General features: G+C 40.2%; 1 protein-coding gene across 1 annotated transcript in view; it reads left to right on the forward strand.

Annotated features, from left to right (window-relative positions):
- The first annotated feature begins 1,067 nt into the window (after nt 1-1,067).
- The window catches only part of AGPAT4 (1-acylglycerol-3-phosphate O-acyltransferase 4), a 63,217-nt gene continuing 42,645 nt past the window's right edge, over nt 1,068-21,639 (forward strand). The window contains exon 1 of the mRNA XM_010584480.1: nt 1,068-1,246. Coding sequence (XP_010582782.1) covers nt 1,069-1,246 — 178 coding nt within the window. The 5' untranslated portion in view covers nt 1,068. The remainder of the gene's footprint in view (nt 1,247-21,639) is intronic.

Consider the following 21,639-nt stretch of genomic DNA (forward strand, 5'->3'; position numbering starts at 1 on the left):
TCCCTGGGCAAACTCTCCTACGCCTCGGAGGGAGAAACATGTTGGAATGGAACAGGATGGCAGCACCTCCTGCTTAACTGTATTCAAAATACTGGGGTGTTGTTTACTGAGAGATCATGTCTTCATATGTTTTCTCTTAACAAATGAGACTAGCGTTGGTGGTAGTGATGGTGAGGGGAGGTCAATACGGTATTTGGTAGGCCAGAATACTTGGCAGGGGACACTTCCTCTGAATGCTCAGCTGCTAAGATTGGACTGGTCCTTTCCAAAATTATACAAACATGTCTTAAGTAACCTAAGAGTTGATTTTTTTCTGGAAACACGGCTGGGTCATGGGTTAGTACTGTTATTGATGTTTCCTTTTTGGGCTTATGGAGTATAACTGACAGAATTACAGTGTCAGGGAATAATTGAACAAATTGTGTGTATTGTGCATAGCCAAGCTTTTATTCTCTTGCCAAAATCAACTGATATTTGAATGTGACAAGGGAAAAAGCCAATAAAGCTAGAATTAAGGGGCTGCTACTACCTCTTGGTTGGGGACCGTGGCTGGCATAGCCTGTAGAGGAAGGCACAACTTCTATCATAAAGCTCTGAAGCTTGTGTTTACTTTGGAGCTGTTCTTGAAGATAGCAGAGGCCATAGTGTATATCTTATGAAGTACAGACAATTCAAATCAAAATATAAATGGATTATTTTGCTCATACTTTATCAATGAAGACCAGATAGAGGAGTATTGGAGCCCATGGAAAGTAGTCATATGCTCATGGGTTTTGCAGAATGAGGACTGAAATGTGAAAATTTGTTTCCAAAGCTAAATGTAAATTGATTCAGAAATATGGTATTCTCTTTCCATGCTTACTTTTGCAAATGTTGTTGTCAAGCCTTTTTCTACAATAGAATTAACTTTTATTTTAGTGTATTGAAATGTAAAACAGAAAGTCTGTATTAACAGTCTGTTTATAGAAATAAATGCACTCTGTAACCACTAATACTGTTTGGTTTTGCAGGTTGTCTTCTGAATTTTGGTTGTCTTCTGAAGGTACCCTCTTGCTTTCTCAGCAAATCATGGACATCGTTGGCTTTCTGAAGTCTCAATTCATTTGCCACCTTCTGATCTGCTACATATTTATAGCGTCAGGACTGATCATTAACTTCATTCAACTCCTTACACTTATACTTTGGCCAATCAACAAGCAACTGTTCAGGAGGATCAACTGCAGGCTGGCTTACTGCATTTCAAGCCGTAAGATTTAATTTTGGTTTTTAAAGTATTTTCATATTTTGTCTTGAGGAAATTGCTAGAAAAGTTCTGAAACAGATTTCAAAGTAACCTATATAAAGGTCATTACTGCTTCCTATTGCATTTGTGTGAAGAGATGTCTGCTTTATTGAAATGTCCTGTTCTACTGACATGTTTTGCACTTTTATATTGGGATACCTGCTTGACTCAGGATGTTGAAGAAAGAATGCCTCTCATTTGGCTATCCATCATGTTACATTAAGCCAAATGAGAAATATTGACCACATAATAGCTGAACTTGCTGCGATGCATTATATGTAGGCTTACAGTGTTAACAAGTCACTTCCAATAATGCTTTCAATCTTTTTATCATGCATGACTTTGTTTATGATCTTGGTTTAAGTTTTCATGTGCAAAAATACTGTTCAGGACTGGGAAATAACAGTAAAAAAAGGAAAAAATCTTTGATTCCATGTGCTTCTTTCTTAAGCCAGTTGTAAAGTGTTGTTTCTTTGAACAGGCATTTCAGATTTAAGCTGCGTCTGTATGTTTTCAGTATATGCATATGGTTATAATGTAGAATACAGCAGGTAGCCTGTAAGCATTGAAAGAAGTGGGGGTTGCAATTATTTTTATTTTTCTGGGGGAGATGGGAGCATAAGCTCAGGATATTGCTCAGAAAGACCACACATTTGTAACTGCTGGGAGACGTAACAATTCACTGACGCTTGACTCAACAGGTAGTTCCAGTGGAGTGAATGAGACCTATATCCATTCATTTCTTCTTTGTTAGTAGGAGGTTGGTAGAATCTCCACCTGTCAACAGTGGATTATCAGAGCATATGTAGTTTTCTTGGTATTATCGGTCTGCTTATATATTTGTTTTTAAAGAGCTATGACTGTAGTTTCAGCACTGATTTATTGTAGTGCAACTTCTGACTTCTGCATAATTGCTGTCAACTTACAGCAGAGAGCATTCTCCACAGAAGCTGTTAAAAAAATACAGTAATGTGCCTGTGTTCAGTAGCTGGGAGTGTGCTGTTGCATGTCCACCTTCCAGAGAGATTTCCCTGGACCTTTCTGAAACTCAAAAGTACTTTCTAAAAATGAAACTGTTACAAAGTGCATGCCTTCTGAGGCTCTTTAAAGATTTTTCAAATGTGATGTCACTGTCAATGCCGAGTGAGTTATAGATGAAATCATACTGGGGAAAACAGCCCTCCAACGCAGTGTTTAAGAATTGTGCTGCAGAAATGCAGCAAAATGGTTTCCTTCAGGTCACCTGTTCTGCTACTAGGAACCTGAAAAGGGAAAGCATTGTTAGTATTCATAATGAACCGCTTGAGGGAGAAATCTGCCACATGCCTCAAATTGGAGGCCACTAGGGATTATCTGTCTCTCATCAGTGACTCTGATGTGCAACTATTCAAAGCATTTTTTTAAAACATACTTTTGACTTAAATTTCAAAGCTGCATCAGCATGGATAGGCCCAAATAAATTGGGGGTGCTGTTGTATTATTTCTGTAATAAAGAGAGGGTGCTCCTGCTTAAAAAATTCATTTTTGCTGTCCGTGTGTACGTTCCTGGAGTAGTGAGTTCACAAGTACTATTCATTTGTATGTACAAACAGTGGCATGAATATGGCCAGTTTTTTACCTTTTTCCTTGTAGCATAGTGTATGTTTGAAGTCATGGAATGTAGAAGACACTGTACAGCTGTATACAGGTATATATAGGTATATTATTATTGTTTTTCATGCAGTGCCTTCTGCCCCATTGGCTACTTAGTGCAGAGACATCAGCCACTCTGGAGTCTCCAGAGTGAATCCTTTAGCTGCCCTCGATCTAGTCTCATCTATACTGGGGGGTGGCCACTGTGTAAGAGCAAGTAATACTGCATGCTTGTCCTTGGTTGGGCAGATGGCTTTGTACTCAGGGTTGCTGATCTAGTCTTCAGTGCTGACACTGCTGGAAAAGGTTGTAAGATTTTTGCCCAATCATGCTCAGAAAAAACTGTCTCTAGGTTAAAGACAGTTATTTTAGCTTTACAACAGAGCAAGCTAGCACTTGATATGAGTCAACCTTACCTGAGTGATATTTGAAAAGCGGAAAATGATAGTTAATTAAAAAAAGTATTTGGAAGAACTGAAGAATGCAGCAGACCAATTAAAACAAATGTGTTTTCGTAGTAGTGTATATGTAAGATAATGCCTTTTGGGGGCCATTCGTGTGCTGACTAATAAATAACTTAAGTTGGGTCTGTATGGGTCTGATGAAAGTTATGGGAACAGCCTACACTTTGAGATAATGAAGCTCACCCTTGGAGGATGTAGAGAGGCATGTGCTTTGCAATGGTGACAACCATATGTTGCTTTGAGTGGCTTGTACAGCCTGAGTCACCAAGTCAACAAAAGAGTGAAACAGAGCGGGCATGATTTAACTTAAGAATGGAATGAAAGCAGCAGCTGCCTTTAGATCTTGCAAGTTCAGTCAGTTTCCATTTGATGTCAAAAGTAGAGATAAATGATTCCATAAAATCAGGGGAGAGCATTTCATCTTTGACACTATGCTCTTTGGGAGAGTTTTTTTTGTATTTCAAGTAGTGGCGGAGTTTTCTTCTACCCTTTTTCTTCCTATCTCCTTTCTAATATAAAAACATAGAATATTCTCACTTCTTCATGTGCAATGTCTGCTGTCATACTGCATATGGGAAGCTAAAATGCTATTGTGATTAATGACTTGTCCTCACTTCAGTGGCCCAGCTTGAGTTGGGGGTGCTTATCTGTTCACATGAATCAAGCTAAACTAGCTCAAGTAAAAGTATTCATAGAATCATTTAGGTTGGAAAGGACCTTTAAGATCATTGAGTCCAACCACTAACCTAGCACCGCCAAGTCCACCACTAAACCATGTCCCTAAGCGCCATATCTGCAAGTCTTTTAAATACCTCCAGGGATGGTGACTCCACCAGTTCCCTGGGCAGCCTGTTCCAATGCTTGAGAACCCTTTTGGTGAAGAAATTTTTCCTAATGTCCAATCTAAACCTCCCCTGGTGCAACTTCAGGCCCTTTTCTCTCATCCTATCACTTGTCACATGGGTGAAGAGACTGACCCCCACCTTGCTACAGCCTCCTTTCAGGCAATTGTAGAGAGCGCCAAGGTCTCCCCTCAGCCTCCTTTTCTCCAGACTAAACAACCCCAGTTACCTCAGCCGCTCCTCATAAGACTTGTGCTCCAGGCCCCTCACCAGCTTCATACCATAAAATGGCTGTATGGACTAACTGTGTTTTGGTAGTTGAGGACATGTAGCTGTGTGAGCTGCTACTTCTCTACTGTGAGTGTGACGACAGCACTATAGCTTCTCACCATAACTACTGACAACCCAGCAGGCTAAAGCTATAGACTTCAAACTTCTCTTTGTCAATGCAAGTTTGAGAAGAGGTGGAAACCTGCTTCCCAGTTTGAATTTACAGTGGAAAGGATTAACTAGAGCAACAACTTGCTTTTAATGGAAAAGAGCAGATGTAATGGCACACAACAAGTTACCTTCAATAATTGGTGTTGAGAAGTTGTTTTTCTTCAAACCAGTTGTGAATCTGGGTTGGTCAGGTAGGGCGAGTTTAGCTTCTCTGCTGACCTGCTTCATTATAGATTAGCATTGGGGAGAACTTTCTAATGACAGTGTTGCAAACGAAAAAATAATTGGCTTTGATAAACTGCCAATTTTTCTGCCATGGCTTTTTATGAAATTTGAATTGGGTAAATGTTCTTTAATTGCAGATTGCAAGCCTTGTTCCGCTCGAGTCTCCTGCTCCCCACAGCGTGTGTTAGCCAGATTGCAGTTTGGGTTGCTTTTATATCTCCAAGATACTTTTCATGTTTTACTATGAATAAACTCTTCCTGTTTGATCCCATTATCCCATTTCACAAATATCTGCAAGGTAATGGTTAGTTCTAGTCCTCCTTCATCTGTATGTCTCAACCTTTACGGAAGAGTATTAGTTGCAGAGAGTGAACATTCAGCTTGAATGGACTTTTGTCTGTGTTGGTCTTGAAATGAGCTAAAAGACTAGTAAGGGTTACACACCCTCTGTTGTGTTTTGAGTTTAAAGAAACAAAACAAAAGAAAAAACCCCAAACCAAAACAAAAACCCAAAGACTTTGGGCTTCTAACTTTCAGAAAGTATTTTCTGGCTCCAAGTGTATGTTCAGTGTCTGGTTCAACTGCCTGTTAATCCCCCTTTTGTAAAATGACAACCCTGATAGTGCACCTCTAATAAGGAAATTGAACACTGCAAACCCCTACAAGGTGGCAACAATAAAAATTTTAAAAATAAATGTGCTCGTAAGATGGCATTAGAACAAAGGCTGGGCAAACAGTCCATCTTATTTTTTATTTTTAAATAATTTAAGGACATCTTGTCCTCAGTCTCTTTTTCCAGAGAACTGAGAGCCAAGATGTATGCCAAGGAAGAAAGCACTTAGTGTGGAATACATCACAGTTCTCATGGATGCTGTTTGTGCCTGAATTGGAAGAGGTGGGAATACATCTTCCTCTTGCCCTTTATCTGAGGACAGCAAACCACCACAAATGGTACACACAGCTTTTTTGCACTAGCTCGTAAAGTTGGCCAAACACATACAGGGTGTCTTGGGTATTAGTGCCGTGTGTGCAGATGGCTGCGTAGCTTGCTGGGGCAGTGGGAAAGTGGTTTGTACTTCCTGAACCACTTTGTGCTTGGTAGGCTGGTGCAGTGCTACCCTGGGGTGAGGAGAGCTTGCTGGGCTCCTGCGGGCTGTTTGGGACATAACTCTGCCATGTGCTAAAACTGTGAGAATGGGACACAACAAGTACAGGACAAATGGCTTCTTTAGTGGTGCTGGGTGTATTTACTCAGGAAGGTATTTTGCCTGTGAGTGGAGCAGTGGTTGATAACTTGTCCTCTTGCTGCCACTGTGTTGGGGGCAAATTAGCTTCTTCTTGTGCTGAAACCCACCTTGCGCTCCCAGGGTGAGTGGCAAACTGGCCTCCTGCTGACTCTCTGCACAAGGTGAACTTTGCATAAACAAAAGATCTGCCAACAATGGCACAGTGGTGGGGACAGGTGCATAAGGGCTTTAAAAGCAACCGACTTAGCTTCTAATCTGCCTTCATAAATAAATTATAGTAGTACTAATACCTATTCTTGTGCTATGAAAGGGCTGTTATTACACCTCTGGGTAAAGTTACACTATGTAGACTGCAGTTTGTAAATCCCTCTGAGGAAAGGCCCTTCTCTGAATGGAAAGAGGCACCCTGATGCCTGCTCATTGACTGCAGCAAAACCAAGATGGAAACTGATTCTTCTTATGACTAAGCTTTCTAGAAACAAAACCAGAGGAAATTGAGAACTGTTTCAAGTTCATCATCTTGGCTAGCTGTTACGAGACAGTAAAACTAATTCCTTCCATGTACAGCTATAGGCTTTGCAATGTGAGAACAGGGCATCCAAATAGGGCTCTGGGGCAGTATTGGGGCCATGTTAATCCTCAAGTTTGTTTTGTTTCCCTGGATGTAACCCACTGCCCCCTTGGAGTTCAGAGGAGCCCTTGGCCATTTTGGTGGTTGTTCATACTAAGGTGGTGCTGGGGCAGAGAGAACTCTCTCCTCTGGTGCAGTTGAGTAGGTGGGAAGGGGTGGGAAGCAAGAGGGCCCTGGAGAGACAGGGCTTTCTTCTTCCTCCACTTCCCTCTGTTGCCATCTCACACTGCAGAGGAAGCAGTCTGCTGTTGTTCAAAGTATGCCACAGTGTCCTTAATATAATCCTGTAGTGTTTTATTTATAAAGCAAATTGAGTTATGCTTGTCAACGTAGATGTAGCAAAGAGCTTTCATAGGGCACTTAGGACTGCTTTCTTAGCCTGTTTGCAAAGTTGTTTTGAGTAATGTGTGCAAAATGACTTTTTCTCAAGTGCTACTTTTCCATATAAGCCTTTGTTATCTTGGTTCCACACACCACACTCATACGAAGCCACTGGCGACAAATACTGAGGGAAAACTGGAGGCCAGATTTGATAGTCAGGCAAAGAGAAAATGTTATTTTGAACCTTTGGAGAGCTAGACCATCACCTTAGCCTTCTTGTTTTCCCTCAAGCCATGCCATGGGGATGACTGTAGAAATAGAGTGTACTAAGGAAATGCCCATGTTAGTTTTAATGTAGATAAACTATGTTACTGAGGGCAGGATAGTTATGGTAGTGCAGAGATCTGAGTAAGTGGGTGCCCAAGTACCTACCTGGGTGGTGAGGTGTTTGTTGCAGCCTGCATCAAGCTCCATGCTGCTGTGGCAATTTTATTCTCAGCACTCAGGCTACCTTGGGTATCTCTAGACAAACCATTGCCATACCTCTTTTCTGTAATGTAGTCTTAGGTTTCTTCCTGTGTTCCCTGCAAATCTAAAGTAGGGGTTTACATGTCAGACTCGGGGGTATCCTGCTTGTAAGTTCCAATCATCAGTGTTGATCATTGAGCTGCATACAATAAGGTAGATGATTAGCTTTCTCTAAAATCTACTTTTGTTAGATTGATGAATGTCATTGAATCTTTGGATTCTTTTGCTCTCAAAAAATAAATTCATAAGGGTGTATCATGTGTGACAGATTTTGTTAAATATAAAATATGCTTGGAGCAGAGAAGAGTGTATATATGTCATTGTATGGTAGTGTTTAATTTTCTAACTTGCTTTGTCTTCCCTTCCATATAAGTAATGTAGTAACATACTTAGCACTGCATCATAAAAAAGATCTAGTGAAAAATGAGCAAAGTGACAAGAGTGATCTCACCTCTTGTTGTTAGCAAGGACAATAGAATGTGAGAAAGTAGTATCTGATTTACTGAAGCCATCAAAGCAGGGGCAGCAGGAAGTATTCCTCTAATTTAAAAATAATACATGACAAGTTATGAACTCTGTAGCAGTATATGGTTAGCTTCTACAGCTAGATTGCCTTTTAGTGTTTAAAAGTAGATAATTCCATCAATGTGGGGCAAAACTAAGCTCCAATTTTAAACAGTCTGCGTATCTAAATTTTATGACTTCAAGGTTTTGTTTTTGTTTGCCCAAAACATACCAGTAGTCAGCAGTTTAGCAAAGAGCTCTCTAGATTGTACCTCTCGTGACAACATGTCTGTTGGTAAACAAAATGTATCACTATTTGTTCACAAAATAATGCTGAGAGATCAGTAGATTAAATGTTTCAAGCTATGAAGTACAGTGCAGTGTGTATTGGTGTGTTTTCCACAGTGCTCTTGCCTGCTTCATTCTGGGGTCTGAGTCTTATTCTAGGGGCGGTGGGCTGGAAAGTAGACTGAGAAGTATGCCATAATACTGAAATATGAACCGCTTGACTCTTCAAGTGATAGGCTGTATAATGACATTCATAAAGTCAGTCAGGATCCATTTTAGGGGTAGCGGAGAGATCACACCATTTTTGTTTGTGGATGGGATTTTGAAATGTTTTTTTGTTGCTGAGGATTCTCTTGTCATATGATGGCATGTGCCTCAGTATCCTACTGTTGAGTTGTGTGAATTATTGTCCTGCAAGCTTGTGTGTGCATGGCCACATATGAGCATACACAGTTTCTTTCTGGTAGATCGTATTTGCTGTTATGGTTGATTTCCCTTTTGAAGCCTTCCAAAGGGTAGAGGTAGATCTCTATCATGCTGAAATGAGTTTTGCACTCAAAAACTATTAGTTTGCTTTGCTCTGACAATGTAGATATTTTGTTAGAGTAGAAATATCTAATCTAAAGTATCATCTACTCTAATTTGTTAACGCCTTCCTCCAGCCTGCTTCCTAATACCCTTTTATACTTGTTATGTACTTGTGGCAGTGCTGCTGGTTATCTGTACAGTTCCCCGCTGAGACCAAACCTTGAACTTCTCTAATTTGGAAAGACTGAAGGAGCCAGTCACTGCAGCAGGTTCTCCATTATTTTGCTAGTAGAGTAAGAGAATGTGTTTGTTCTCTGGATCCATCACAGCTTGAACTCCCTTTTTTCCAGATTGTGTTAGCGGAATTATATTCATCTCTGTGAGTAAGTCCTCTGCAGTGCCTAGCAAATGCCTCCGTATTTTCCCTACTACCATTAACTTTCTGTATCAACTAATAACATTTCAGTCCCTCTCATTTTATGCCACTTGCAGGCATCGTTATCCAGTTTTCATGGTGGTTCAAGTATTGACAGTGAGCTTTAGTGGATCAGCCAAGACTGTATGCTGATTGCAGGCATGCTGTGTGAGTGTAGTGCTGTTCTGTTCATGAAAGTGTGATTGAATGACATCTGTGCATGACCTTTAGCAGAATTCCTAATTCAACCTAAAACGGATATGGTCTGTTATTACCAGCTCTTAGTTTAGGAGAAAGGGACAGCTTTCTGGGAAAATGGATGTGAAAAAACCTTTTGGTTCTGATGCTTTCTATCCAAGACTGATGAAGAGCTAGAAAGGCACTTAGTCTGATCTTTAATGAAAAGAGCATCTTCACTATCATTGATACTATTTTGCTGTTGCTGGAGCCTTTGTAGAGGTTGCTTGTCTTCATTTTCTTTTTTTTTTTTTGCCTCAGATTCCTGATCTGAAGAAGGGTGATGGTGATAGCCTGCAGACTGGAGAGAGGGATGGCAGGGAAGCAATAGAAGGTGAACCACATTCTGTTTGGTGTCTGGCATCTCACATCACAAAATTTCTAGCACCTCTTGTTAAGGATTAGATCTGGCCAGCAAGCTTCCTAGATTCCTGAACTGGGGTAAATCTGCAGTATTTGTATGAAAGTACTTACATCTGACATGACATAACTGAGGAACCTAATATCTAATGTTCCAAGTCATAGTACAGAATATGAAGACATTAATGTTTGTATGAGTTTGTTGCTACAGTTGTTTATTCATTAAGGGTGAATATCACAATCAGAGGATCAAATTCTTCTTAAGAGACATTGCATATTTGTAGAAACCCCATTTTAGCTATAGGGCTGATTTTAATTGCTGAAATGATACTAAATCTGAAGTATAACCTCTTGATCCTATGTAAGCTTCCTGCAAAGATGCAGAGAGTAGCTCATTGATCACCATCACCAGTTACAAGCAAATACAAACTAGCAGTAATCCAGCCCTGTCTGGGGAAGAACACTACCTTCATAGGCAGAACTACTGGGGTAATTTTGAATTCTCCCGTGTTTAGTCTCTTGTGTTTGCACCAAGTGAGGTGCAGTGTGTCTTGTCTCATTTGCTATTGGTTGGCTACATCATCTGCCTCCCTGCTCCCTTTTGAGCAATGTGCACCACTAAAAGTGTATACCTAGGTGATTCTCCCTCTCCCAAAAGCATGTAAGTCACCATACTAGCAAGTTGTTATGGAGTAGGTTTTCCAGCTCCCACTGCAGCAAGGATTTCAGCTGCTGGTTCAGTGAAAGTATCTGGTGTCTGACTAACTTTTTGCAGGAGGATTTCCAAACTGGTAGGAAGCAATATTTCCTTTCAGCAGGTACTTGAGGTTTTTCAGCGTGACAGCTGAAAGGAAAGAGCTTCCGAGTGTACATGCTTGGTACTCCTCAGGTGGTTATTTCCTGTGACTTGTTTGCAACCTGCAGGTTAAGGCTTCTTACTTGAGGATTATGTTGTTTTCTTACTTTGGAGACTGTTGTAAGGTAGCAGGGTCTTGTTGGGCAATCTAAATGTATGTTGCTGAATTTCCTTTACATCCATCTTGGTGTAGTCTATGCTTAAACATGTTTCTTCCAACACCATGTTCAGAAGTAGGAATCCTTTAACTCTGGATAAGAAACCGAATGGAAATGTATGCAAAACAATTCTTTCATTTGCCTGGTTTTGGAGAGGCAGTTACCATTTTGCCAGACTCATTTTGGTCCTTGCCGAAATAATATTCGAAAAAATGTAAGAAACCACAAAGAGATTACAGTGCAATTGTTTGTGGGTAGATGGTTTTGCTCTTCTGTTAGCCCACTTTTATTAGTATTTTATATCTGTGTGCTTTTTCTGTACTCAAGCAAATTGCATTGCAGTGTCAATAACTAACATTTCCTTTCTCTCATGGTGTTAAAGAAGCGGGAAGTACACTTCAGTCTGATTATCAGTTCACTTAGCTGTGTTTCTAAATTGAATCTCCAGTATACTGCATCTCTGAGCGTGGCGTTTTCTTTGAAAGTCAAAAAACAAGTGAGCCTTCTAATACAGGAGGGCTTTTCCATTGTACATAAATTTCTTACTGCTCATTGGTACTTATGTGGCTCTGCTAAAACAAAAAAATCCAGGAATCAATATGTACTGCTGATGAAAGATTTTGATGAATGAATGTATCTGCTGCCTGTGTTAGGTAAAGAAATATAGAGAGTGATTGTACAGACTTAATTTCTTGCTGTCACTTCTAAAGAAGCTTGCCCTTGGTTTTTGGGAAAGCGTGGGAGTTCTGCAGCTGTGAGACTTTTGACAGGGGCTCTCATTAATATAGCTTTACTGCTATAAAGGAGCTCCTTTCCTGCACCATCCTTGAATGCTGTGGAGACCCTTATTGGATTTTTTTTATTTTTTTCTTGAAGCAAACAAACTCAATACTATTCTCTGACATTTTCCAGGCTTTTCCCCTAGCTCATATGTTTCTCATCTAGAGATGTGCAATGTGCTAGTACCCTGCAGTTTGCTGAGGACTCTATATTGGCAAGCTAGCTGTGGAGAACTGAAGAATCTGTTACTTCCTTCAAACTCAGACCATTTCTCTGTAGGGCCTATGTGATAGACTTTTGTAATGCTATTCTTTGTACAAAGGCAAAAGATAGGGAGGGGGATGTTAATGTTGCAGTGTTCAGAAAAGTGCTTTCATTGGCTGAATTGGGTTCTATTTTCAGAAATTGAATGCAAACTGATCTCAGCTGAATTTTTCAGAGTTGTCCTACCCACCAAAATATATCAACTAAAGTTTTATTATTTGAACGTGTATTGCCTTCTGTGCTCATAAAGGAGGAAGATACACAGGCAAAATAGCTAATATATGTCTTCAGTTTCCAGATGTTCTTCGTCTATCTAGAGTTTAAAATTGAGACCACAGTACATTTTCCTTTTAGTATGACACTATATTTTCAGTATTTTTTTAAATGCTAAGAGTTCAGAAAATTTCTGGTTGGATTGAAGCTCACTACGGAGTTTGTCTTCCTTTTGTCTTCATAGGCTCTGACTCAGTGCTAGAAATCTGCATTAATTCATGCCTAAAATTCAAGGTTTCCTGAAAGGTAATTTAAATTTCCTTAGCTGTATGGCAATAGCTTGTAGCTTCCTGTAGGTGCATGCGGTCCTCAGGTGAGAATTAGAGAGGCTGGAATGGCAGATCCATGAGTCTTTGAGATACGGACTTTATTCTGATAATAAGTGATGGATTTCTTCATGTGGAAAGCAAATGATGGTTGATAAATAGACTATTGTGCAAGTGCAGGTGAGCAGAAGGGCAAGCAATGTCCCAGGAGCATCCCAAACTGTGTGGGTTACACTATTGGACTTAGTGACTTAAAGTTAATGGGAAAGACAGGACCTGATATGTGCTGCTACTCAATGTATGTGCCATGTAAGTAAGTCCTTGAAAAGTTCTTTTTCTATGTTGGAAAGATGGGAATTGGACTTCTATTAAGAGCAGTGGTATGCTAGGTTCTTCCTGTGTTATGTAGGATATTGCAGTGTGGTAGTAATCTTCAGGACTGTTTTTCAAAGGTGTTCCTGTGAACAATATGAGAAGGTTGAAAATACTGTTGAGTACTTTGTCCCAAATGGGGTGGGAATGATAATGCTGTCTCTGACCTTCATACAAAGAGTAAGAGTCAGGATGCTGGAGTCTGTCCTTTATTTCCAGTTTGTGTCATTGATCTGTTGCTGTAGAAAAGTCCTGTAATCATGATCACATTTTTACGCAGGGAAGACCAAAAAAGGGATAGGAAGGTTGTCTGTTTGCATATATGAGCAGTGCCTGTTGCAGGTGGGTACTTTTGTAGGATGTCTTTCTTGAGATAAGAAAAATAACTGTTAGTAGAAGAAACCCATGGGACCAACTTGTCTGTCTGGAGGGGCACTTTTACTGAATTCTGGTGTTACAATTAGAGGGTCATTCCTGCTGCTCCCTTTGGTGCCTCATTAGGCCTTCAACAAGGGGTTGTGTGCTGGCCTTCGGGGACAGTCCAGCTGGAGAGAGGAGCAGGAGGAGATTCCTGCTTAATTGTTATCTGCACTGACTGGTCCTGTTGCCACGAGGAACTGCTGGTTTGTTGAAACATAGGAGTATTGCTAAATTCCTTGGGGAAGAAGGATAAGAGGAGCCTTCAAATGTGAGACAAATATCTCTGACACATGGCTGTTAAATAATTAATTTCCCTAAAGAGTTTGAAAAGAGCGTTTCAAAACACTGACTACTGCAGATCTGTATGTGTGTTAGACCCCGTTGTACTTGGCGAGGCTGGCTCTGTTCCCTATGCTGTGTAACTCCGAAAGAAGAAGCTGTTTTGTACGCAGATTGTGTAGGGATAAAAGTCAGAAAAAAGCTGTGAAATGAAATGTTTGAAGTGTGCAGCTGTTTTTTCTGAAGGGAAGGTTGCTTTTGACTTTCAGCATGGAGATAGTTTAAAAGGAACAGTGGCTAAAGCAATGAACAAAACTTGTTTCTGTATTCCTCCACCCCTCTAGCTCAGGACTGCGCTAGAGAAGGCAGCATCAATTGAAACCTCTTGTTTCAAGAATACATTACGCTGACTTAAAATTTCTTTTTTACCTGAAGAAAAATTGTGGTTTACATTTTGTGGGCGTTATGTTAGAAGGAGAGAATCTATTTGGTCAAACTTGAATGGGAATGGGAGCTGTGGGGAAGCTGGGAAGTGAGGTGCTGTGCCCAGTACACATGCAGTAACTGGAAGGGTCCTGTGCAAGGCTTGTGCCCAGATCAGAGCTGCTGGCTCAAATACTAGAAGCAAGCCTTAATTTATAGGTTTGAATCACAAGTTCTCAGTTCCTATCTTAGGCCCTATGAGGATCTGAAATACTCTAACTTTCAGGATACGCTGAAGGCTTGTGCATTTAAGATCTTGCATTAAATCTGATTCTGATCTTGGTTCCCAAAGCAGTTACAGCTTGGCTGTGTTACAGGAACACAAGCTTGGCCATATTAAACTGTCTGTACTTTATTTAATTTGGTATGTTTCATCTGAGAAAACATTGATGACACTCCATCAAAAAGGGTGAAACAATTTTTATCAATAAAGTGTTAGTTGTCTTTGTTCTGTAAGAAAATGAAATGGATCGTGTTCATGGAGCTGAGGCACAGCAAGCACCAGAACTATTCTTGTGTAATGTCAGCCTTCAAAATTAAAGCCATAATGTTTCAATAAAGCAATATCTTTTTCACTTACTACTAGCCAGTTCATGCATGTGTACATGCAGGTTTTAATTCTATGACTAAGCAAGCATTGAGGTTAAATTGCCAAGAAGATCAAACCACAGATAAAGCTTTAGCTTTGTAATGGGTATGATGAGTCTAATCCTTATTTTGTGTAACTCAGCATGGTGTAACAGTGACTACACTGCAGTTAAGGATTATTTTTATGCCAGTTGAGGATCTGGTCAACTTAAGTAAATGTCAGTGTATATTGGGGGGAGGGGAGTGGCCAGGGAAAGGTGGAGAAAAAAAATCTGTGCGCCATCAGTCTTCAGGAACTAGTTTAATTATGACTAATGCAAAAGTCACGTTTCAGCTTAAAGTTGCATTTGATTCTTATAGTTTACAGAACCAGCTGGGGTGGGTAGGATGGGCTTTTTTTGTTTGGTTGGTTTGGTTTTTAACTACATAATATATCATACTCTCTCCTAATCTGTGATTTTTATCTTGAAGTTATGTTGACAAATTACTTAAGTGTTGGGAGGAGGTGGTGGTTGTTACTTTAAACTGGTAGTTGGTACTTTAATGTTCCAAATGACACACTTAGGAAGTGTTCCTTTTAGCATACTATTCTTTCCCAGTCACAGGCTACCTCTGCGTAGAGCATGCCTTTGAGCAATTATCAGTGAGCTCTGCTTTCAGCAGCCTGTGCGTGCCCTGTGCTTTATAAAAGAACACTGCCTCGCACACTTTCCTGGGGACTGTTTCTGTACGCTGCATGCCCTGCCTTTCTCTCTACATCTAAAAGGTGAGCAATGGCAGTAGGCTCTGTGGCCAGCCTAGGGCTCCCTCTGTGCCCCCCAGCTAGGGATGTTAGATGAAACCCTGCTTCCTGTCCACATTCCTCATTGAGTTGTGTGGGCTTTTTTTAATAAATGGCCAGCTCGGGTTTGAAAATCAAAGTGTATTTTAAAACAGATTTTTGAATCTTGTTTTAGATTTTTTCCTTTGCTGTTCAGCTCTTTTTTTTCTTAGCTAAGAGCAGAGCGAGACTTCCTCTTCAGGTTTGGGGCTGGGCCCTTGATCTGGACCCTCTGTAGAAGAAGCTCTAGTCCCTCCCATGCATCTTTCTCTGCGAGAGGATGTACCACTTGCACAAAGTTTATAAATCAAAGTCTTAGTTGCTCAACTTCAAGATCTGCTTGCTTGGTCCACTGCTGTACTGTGTCAAGGAGTGATCTGATGTGCTGCAATGTCTGGATTTGGAGGACTCTGGGTTGAGTTCTTCCTTGTGGAAGCCTCCATGCAAGCTTCATCCCACAGAGCCAGGCTGTTGGAGGAGCCTTTTCATGCCATCTGGCTGGAGTGTTGTCCTCTGCTCCTGTGCTGTTTTTTCGCAAGCTTCTCAGTTACACCCTTGGCAGTCAGAAAAAAATTGAAAGGAATGATGCTCACAGCAACCTAGGTCATGAGTGATTTCTGTCCTTCAGCTGAAGTTGCTGACATTGCTTCTTCCACTGCTATCAGGTTACATGGCAATTCCAGTTGGAAAAAGATCTGAACTGGTAAAAACTACAGAGTTTTCAAATAACAGGCCCATAATGAGAGAGGACTGGAGTACCTCTAGGCTCTTCCTGTCCCTTCTCCTTTGTTCTGTTGTGGTGCAAGCTGTTGCAAAGACATTGAAGCAGCAGTGTTGATAACACAGGAGGTTATTGTCTAAGCCGTCTAATAAGGTCAGTAAATTCAAATGGTACATAGTGTTTATTTGCACTGGCTTTCCGCTTTCCAGCTTTTCAGGCAAGACTTTTAGAGACGATCCAAATGGCCTGCACAGAACCTCAAAGACCTCAGGCACAGTGCCAGCTGGCAACCTAACAACTCTGCAGTCTGCCCTTGATGGCTCTGATATAGCAGTTAGAACAGGTGCTATTACTGTGCTTATCTTAATCTCAAGTGGCTGAAGTCCTGTGAGAAGTCCAGATGTCCATCAAGAAGGGTTGATCTTAGAAAGCTGTAAGTCTTTCTAATACAAAGAAGAAATGTCAGCCTGCATGAGTGTCCTGGTTTCAGCTGGGACAGAGTTAACTGTCTTCCTAGTAGCTGGTACAGTGCTATGTTTTGAGTTCAGTATGAGAAGAACGTTGATAACACTGATGTTTTCAGTTGTTGCTAAGTAGTGTTTAGACTAAAGTCAAGGATTTTTCAGCTTCTCATGCCCAGCCAGCGAGAAAGCTGGAGGGGCACAAGAAGTTGGCACAGGACACAGCCAGGGCAGCTGACCCAAACTGGGCAACAGGGTATTCCATACCATGGGACGTCACATCTAGTGTATAAACTGGGGTGAGTGGGGGATCGCCACTCGGGGACTAGCTGGGTGTCAGTTGGCGGGTGGTGAGCAATTGCATTGTGCATCACTTGCATATTCCAATCCTTTTATTATTACTGTTGTCATTTTATTACTGTTATCATTATTAGTTTCTTCTTCTCTGTTCTATTAAACCATTCTTATCTCAACCCACGAGTTTTACTTCTTTTCCTGATTTTCTTCCCCATCCCAGTGGGTGGGGGGGGAGTGAGTGAGCGGCTGCGTGGTGCTGAGTTGCTGGCTGGGGTTAAACCACGACAATGAGTTAAAGCAGAGTATTTCAATCAGTTGTAAAACAGTAATGTGTACAGCCTAGAGGATGCGAAGAGGATAACTTTGTCTTCATCAACTTACAAGCTGATAAATGCTGCATCCAAGTCAGTGAGTCACATGGGTCCTGTGTATCTTTAATTTTGAGAAGACTGGGGCAACAAAGGTGGTAAAGATAATTCAGAAAGGAATTCTCTAGCTAAGTTCAAGGAAATCACTGACTCTTGGAATAGCCTGCCTTCTTTGTTCTGGGATTTCTGTACAGTTTTGATCAGTTTGTCATGGGAGAAAATTCTGATACCTGATATGCTTTGTGTAATATTGTATCCCCTGCTTAAATCTTGAAGTTTTCCTGTTTTTTTCTGTGATTCTGTTGTGCTAGAAATACTTGTGATGAAGTTGAAAGAAATATCAATAGTGCATATGCATCTGATCTCGTGATATGTCTCTACTCCTGACACGTGCACACCTTGTTTGCATGATGGGTCTTTATTTTGCTGCTGCTGTGACAAGTCAGATTGTGCCTTGTAAAAGAAGCAACAGCTGTTCCTCCTGTACTTACTTGAAATGGTATGTCTGGCTGCTACTCTTTATAATTTGCAAAGCATTGCATAGGAAAATGTCTTGGGTTACCAGAGAAGCACAGCCTGCCTTTTGTAACTGGCAGAGGCTGTCTTTTTGGAAACTGAATGGAAGAGAGTAAATTCGGAGCCTGTTCATTATGCAAGGTTGCCATATATCACATAACCTAAACCGGTGTTTCCTAGGAAAATTACTCAAATAATTCTAAGAGTACAATACTGTTGCAGCAGACATGCAAAAGCAAGAAGCTAGTTACCTCTGTGCACAGTATTTCTGCAGCGTTACATTGAGCCACTGGGACTACAGAGCAGGAAGCCAGTAAGTTTTTTTTTTTTGTGGGCACCTTTTCAGTTTGAGCAGTGACAGGTTAGGCAAATTAGTGGTATCTTCGCATCCCCACCTGCTGGAGCACACGAGCAGGTCGTGATGTTCCTCCTGTGGATTCGTTTTCTAACTTTCTTGCTGCACTTAAGTGTTGAGAAAATATTAATGCAAGCACAATGAAACAATGTGATTTGAGAGGCACTGGTGTCCTTACCTGTGGTGTGATATTGTATGTCTTTCTTAACAGAATGTACTATTTCTGATGGGAATTACATTACTTGGTAAGAAAAAGTGGGGGATTTTTGTATTTTTATATATTTGGATAACTTCAAGGGGTTACACACTACACCCATTACAAAAAATCACAGCCTTATGTGTACTTGATAGGTATATTTGATCTGTAGTACTTTATTTTTAATTCATGAAAGCCATTTGTTTGATTTGTAGTTTCTGACCTTATTGTCCCTTTAAAGAACACTTTGTGAAAGTCACTGTTAGGGATTAAGAAGCTAAAATAAGCACCGGGACATAGTTCTTGTCTCTCAAGACCTCACGTGATGAGATGCTGTAAGATTACAGGCAGAGACAGGGGATTCATGGAATGCAAGTGAAAAATGAGTAATGGTTTTGTTCTGAACAGTGTTCTCAAAGTGATAGAGGTTCCGTGGCTATTCACCATTAACTCTGATGATGTAATACAGGTACTCAGTCAGCTTTTTGTTTCCAGTCCTGAAATTCAGATAGAATACATTGTGCATAAGAAGACTAAGCAGAAATTATCTGCCTTGACTTAAGTCTAAAAATAAATTGTTTGTAGCATATTATTTCTGGTAATATGTGGGTATTTCTTTATGAGTGCGCTGGTTATCTGAAATCAAAAGCCAAACGCAAATATTACTGGCAAATACAGAAACCTTAGATGCCATTACCCATAGTTTTCTTGTTCTTTTTATGTGTTCACACCCCTATGAAATGTAACCGTTAGTAACTAGAGGCTTTATTTAAAAGCACTGCAGATTTTCTTAGGATTTAAATTACTTTTTGCTCAGTTTCCTAATCAAATTCACTTTTCTTCCAATTTGTGCTGGAGATTGCTTTCTATGGCAACTGGTAGTCTTTTTTAACATCAGTCATTTTTATCTGAGATAAATGCACATCCTTTCTCGTTGGTAACTGAAAATACAGGATAAAAATGTTGAAGGCATGGATTTAGAGCAACAAAAATAACAGGATTTTCTCTCTTGCTGTACCATTTTGTTCTGAAATGCTTTCTTTCCCAAGTCCAAATTTTTGTTTGATTAGGAACTAAAGAGGATAAACTTGCTATATGTAGAAATTAAGACTGTTATAAGAATACATGCTAGAAGGAGAGAAGTTATGTGAAAATAGGTTTCCTTCCTAAATAAGTGGATTAAACATGGAAGATTCACTTCAGAGCCTAATCTTTAGATGATCTAATTAGTACATATAAGCAATGCATATGGCAAAAAAAACCAGTCACATGAGTGTGTGGGCTCTTGTTCTAAGTGGAAGTATGAGTCCTAAGTATGGACAATGTCCATCACCCTGTAATTAGGGAAATGCTAGTGATTCATTATGCCGAAGAAGTCAATTGTGATTGAATAAATACAAGTTAAGACTATGATATCTATTAACTTGGTTCACGTTTGCTTTTGTGCATACTTGAATTTTCAGATCTGAGCCTCCTGGAAGGTGATTTTCAGCTGAGAACTCCTTTGAGAAGGGTTTTTGGCTGGTTCTACCCTGCTTAAACAGAAGCCTTTGCATATTGCTGCAAGATACTGGCTTCCTCCTTGTCCAGTGAATGCTCGTTGCAGCCTGTGGTAGCATAGCTCTGCAGTGTGTTTCTTGAGCAGTGATGGAAGAGAGGAGACATGGGTCTATAACGCAGTCTGTTTGGAAAAATCTCACTTCTTTTCTAATGACAGGAAATAGGACTAGAAAGGAGTTCCTGTATCATCGAAATAAATTCATACTGTTTCTAGCAGCTCATTTCCAAATTATGAGGCTGTATTTTATTAGTTCTGCAAGGCATCAGACAATGATCTGTCCTATTAAAATTAATTCCATTTCTGTTACCTTGCCTCTCAAGGTCATTTGATTCTTAAAGTGTGTTCTGACTTTGTATCATCCACAAAATTTATTAATTTGTGTTGAATGCTTTAGTCCTTAGAAACACTTCAGGCAGATCCTTCTTTATCCAGATTGACCAAAAGACATCAAAAACAGAGGCACTTTTTAGTTTAGTTCTCCTTTACAGTTGTTTACTAATCTTCAGTTTCTTTTTGATTTAATAGCAATTTCTTTTATTGTACTATATAAATGGCTTAGCATAGCCTGAGTGTGTTAGATTTGAAGTCTCTCTTTTGTCTATAAAATCAGAGTTATCAGATAATGGCATATAGACCTGCCTCTGAAAAATTATAGAGTGTTTGTTTTCCTAAATTCCAACTCTTGCAGACCTCTCTTCTGAATAACTCTTCTTTTTTGTTTTTATTTTGTTTGTGTTCCCGTGTAGTGCTGAGGCCCAGTTACTGTGTCTTTAGTTACTCTGATCATTTATCTACTCACCAGTCTAAGTATTAGTAGTATGTTTCTACTCTTCTCTATTTTTAAAAACATGGTGCCATGCTCAATCTGAAACTATGTTTTTGATGAGAATTCATTTCACCTCTGATTCAGTATTCTGGGAGGTCATCTGGGTCTCATTCATTAGACTGAGTTTTGCATTACCTTTATTTTCATACTGCTTCCTTGTCAACAGTCTTCCTTGTTGCTTTCTCATTCGTGAGAAAAAGCGTTTGTTTTGTTGTTGGGATACTTGCTTATCTAAAGAAATTTCTTTCATCCTGGCTAGGAGTGAATCAATGACTGTCTTAGTCATTAGCTGTAGTCATTAGTTTGCTCACCATTCAAAGACAGAATTTAATCATAAAGAGTGAATTCTTTATAGTTGTACTGGGTCTAGCTGGTATGGATATTTTTTTTTTCTTAGTAGCCTGTATGGTGCTGTGTTTTGGATTTGTAACTAAACCAGTGCTGATAACACAGCAGTGTTTTGGCTGTTGCTGAACAGTGCTTGCATGGTGTCAAGGCTTTAGCTTTTTCCCACTCTGCCCCCACAGAAAGAAGGTTGAGGGTGTGCAAGAAGTTGGGAGGGCATGCAACCAGGATGGCTGACCCAAACTGACCAAGGGCATATTCCATGCCATATAACATCATGCTCAGCAATAAAAACTGAGGGGAGGGCTGTTTTTTGGAAGGCAGCCATTACTTCAAGACAGGCTGGGCATCTGTCTGCTTGTAGGATGGGATTGCTTTTGCGTTGCTTGTTTTGGTGAGTCGTCCCCATCTCCCCGTTTCTTCTTCCTCTTTTGTGTGCTTATTAAACTGTCTTTCTGTCAACCCATGAGTTTTCTTGCTTCTGCTCTT

Source organism: Haliaeetus leucocephalus, unplaced genomic scaffold (assembly GCF_000737465.1).
Source record: "Haliaeetus leucocephalus isolate CR32 unplaced genomic scaffold, Haliaeetus_leucocephalus-4.0 Scaffold992, whole genome shotgun sequence".
In the NCBI taxonomy this organism is placed as follows: domain Eukaryota; kingdom Metazoa; phylum Chordata; class Aves; order Accipitriformes; family Accipitridae; genus Haliaeetus; species Haliaeetus leucocephalus.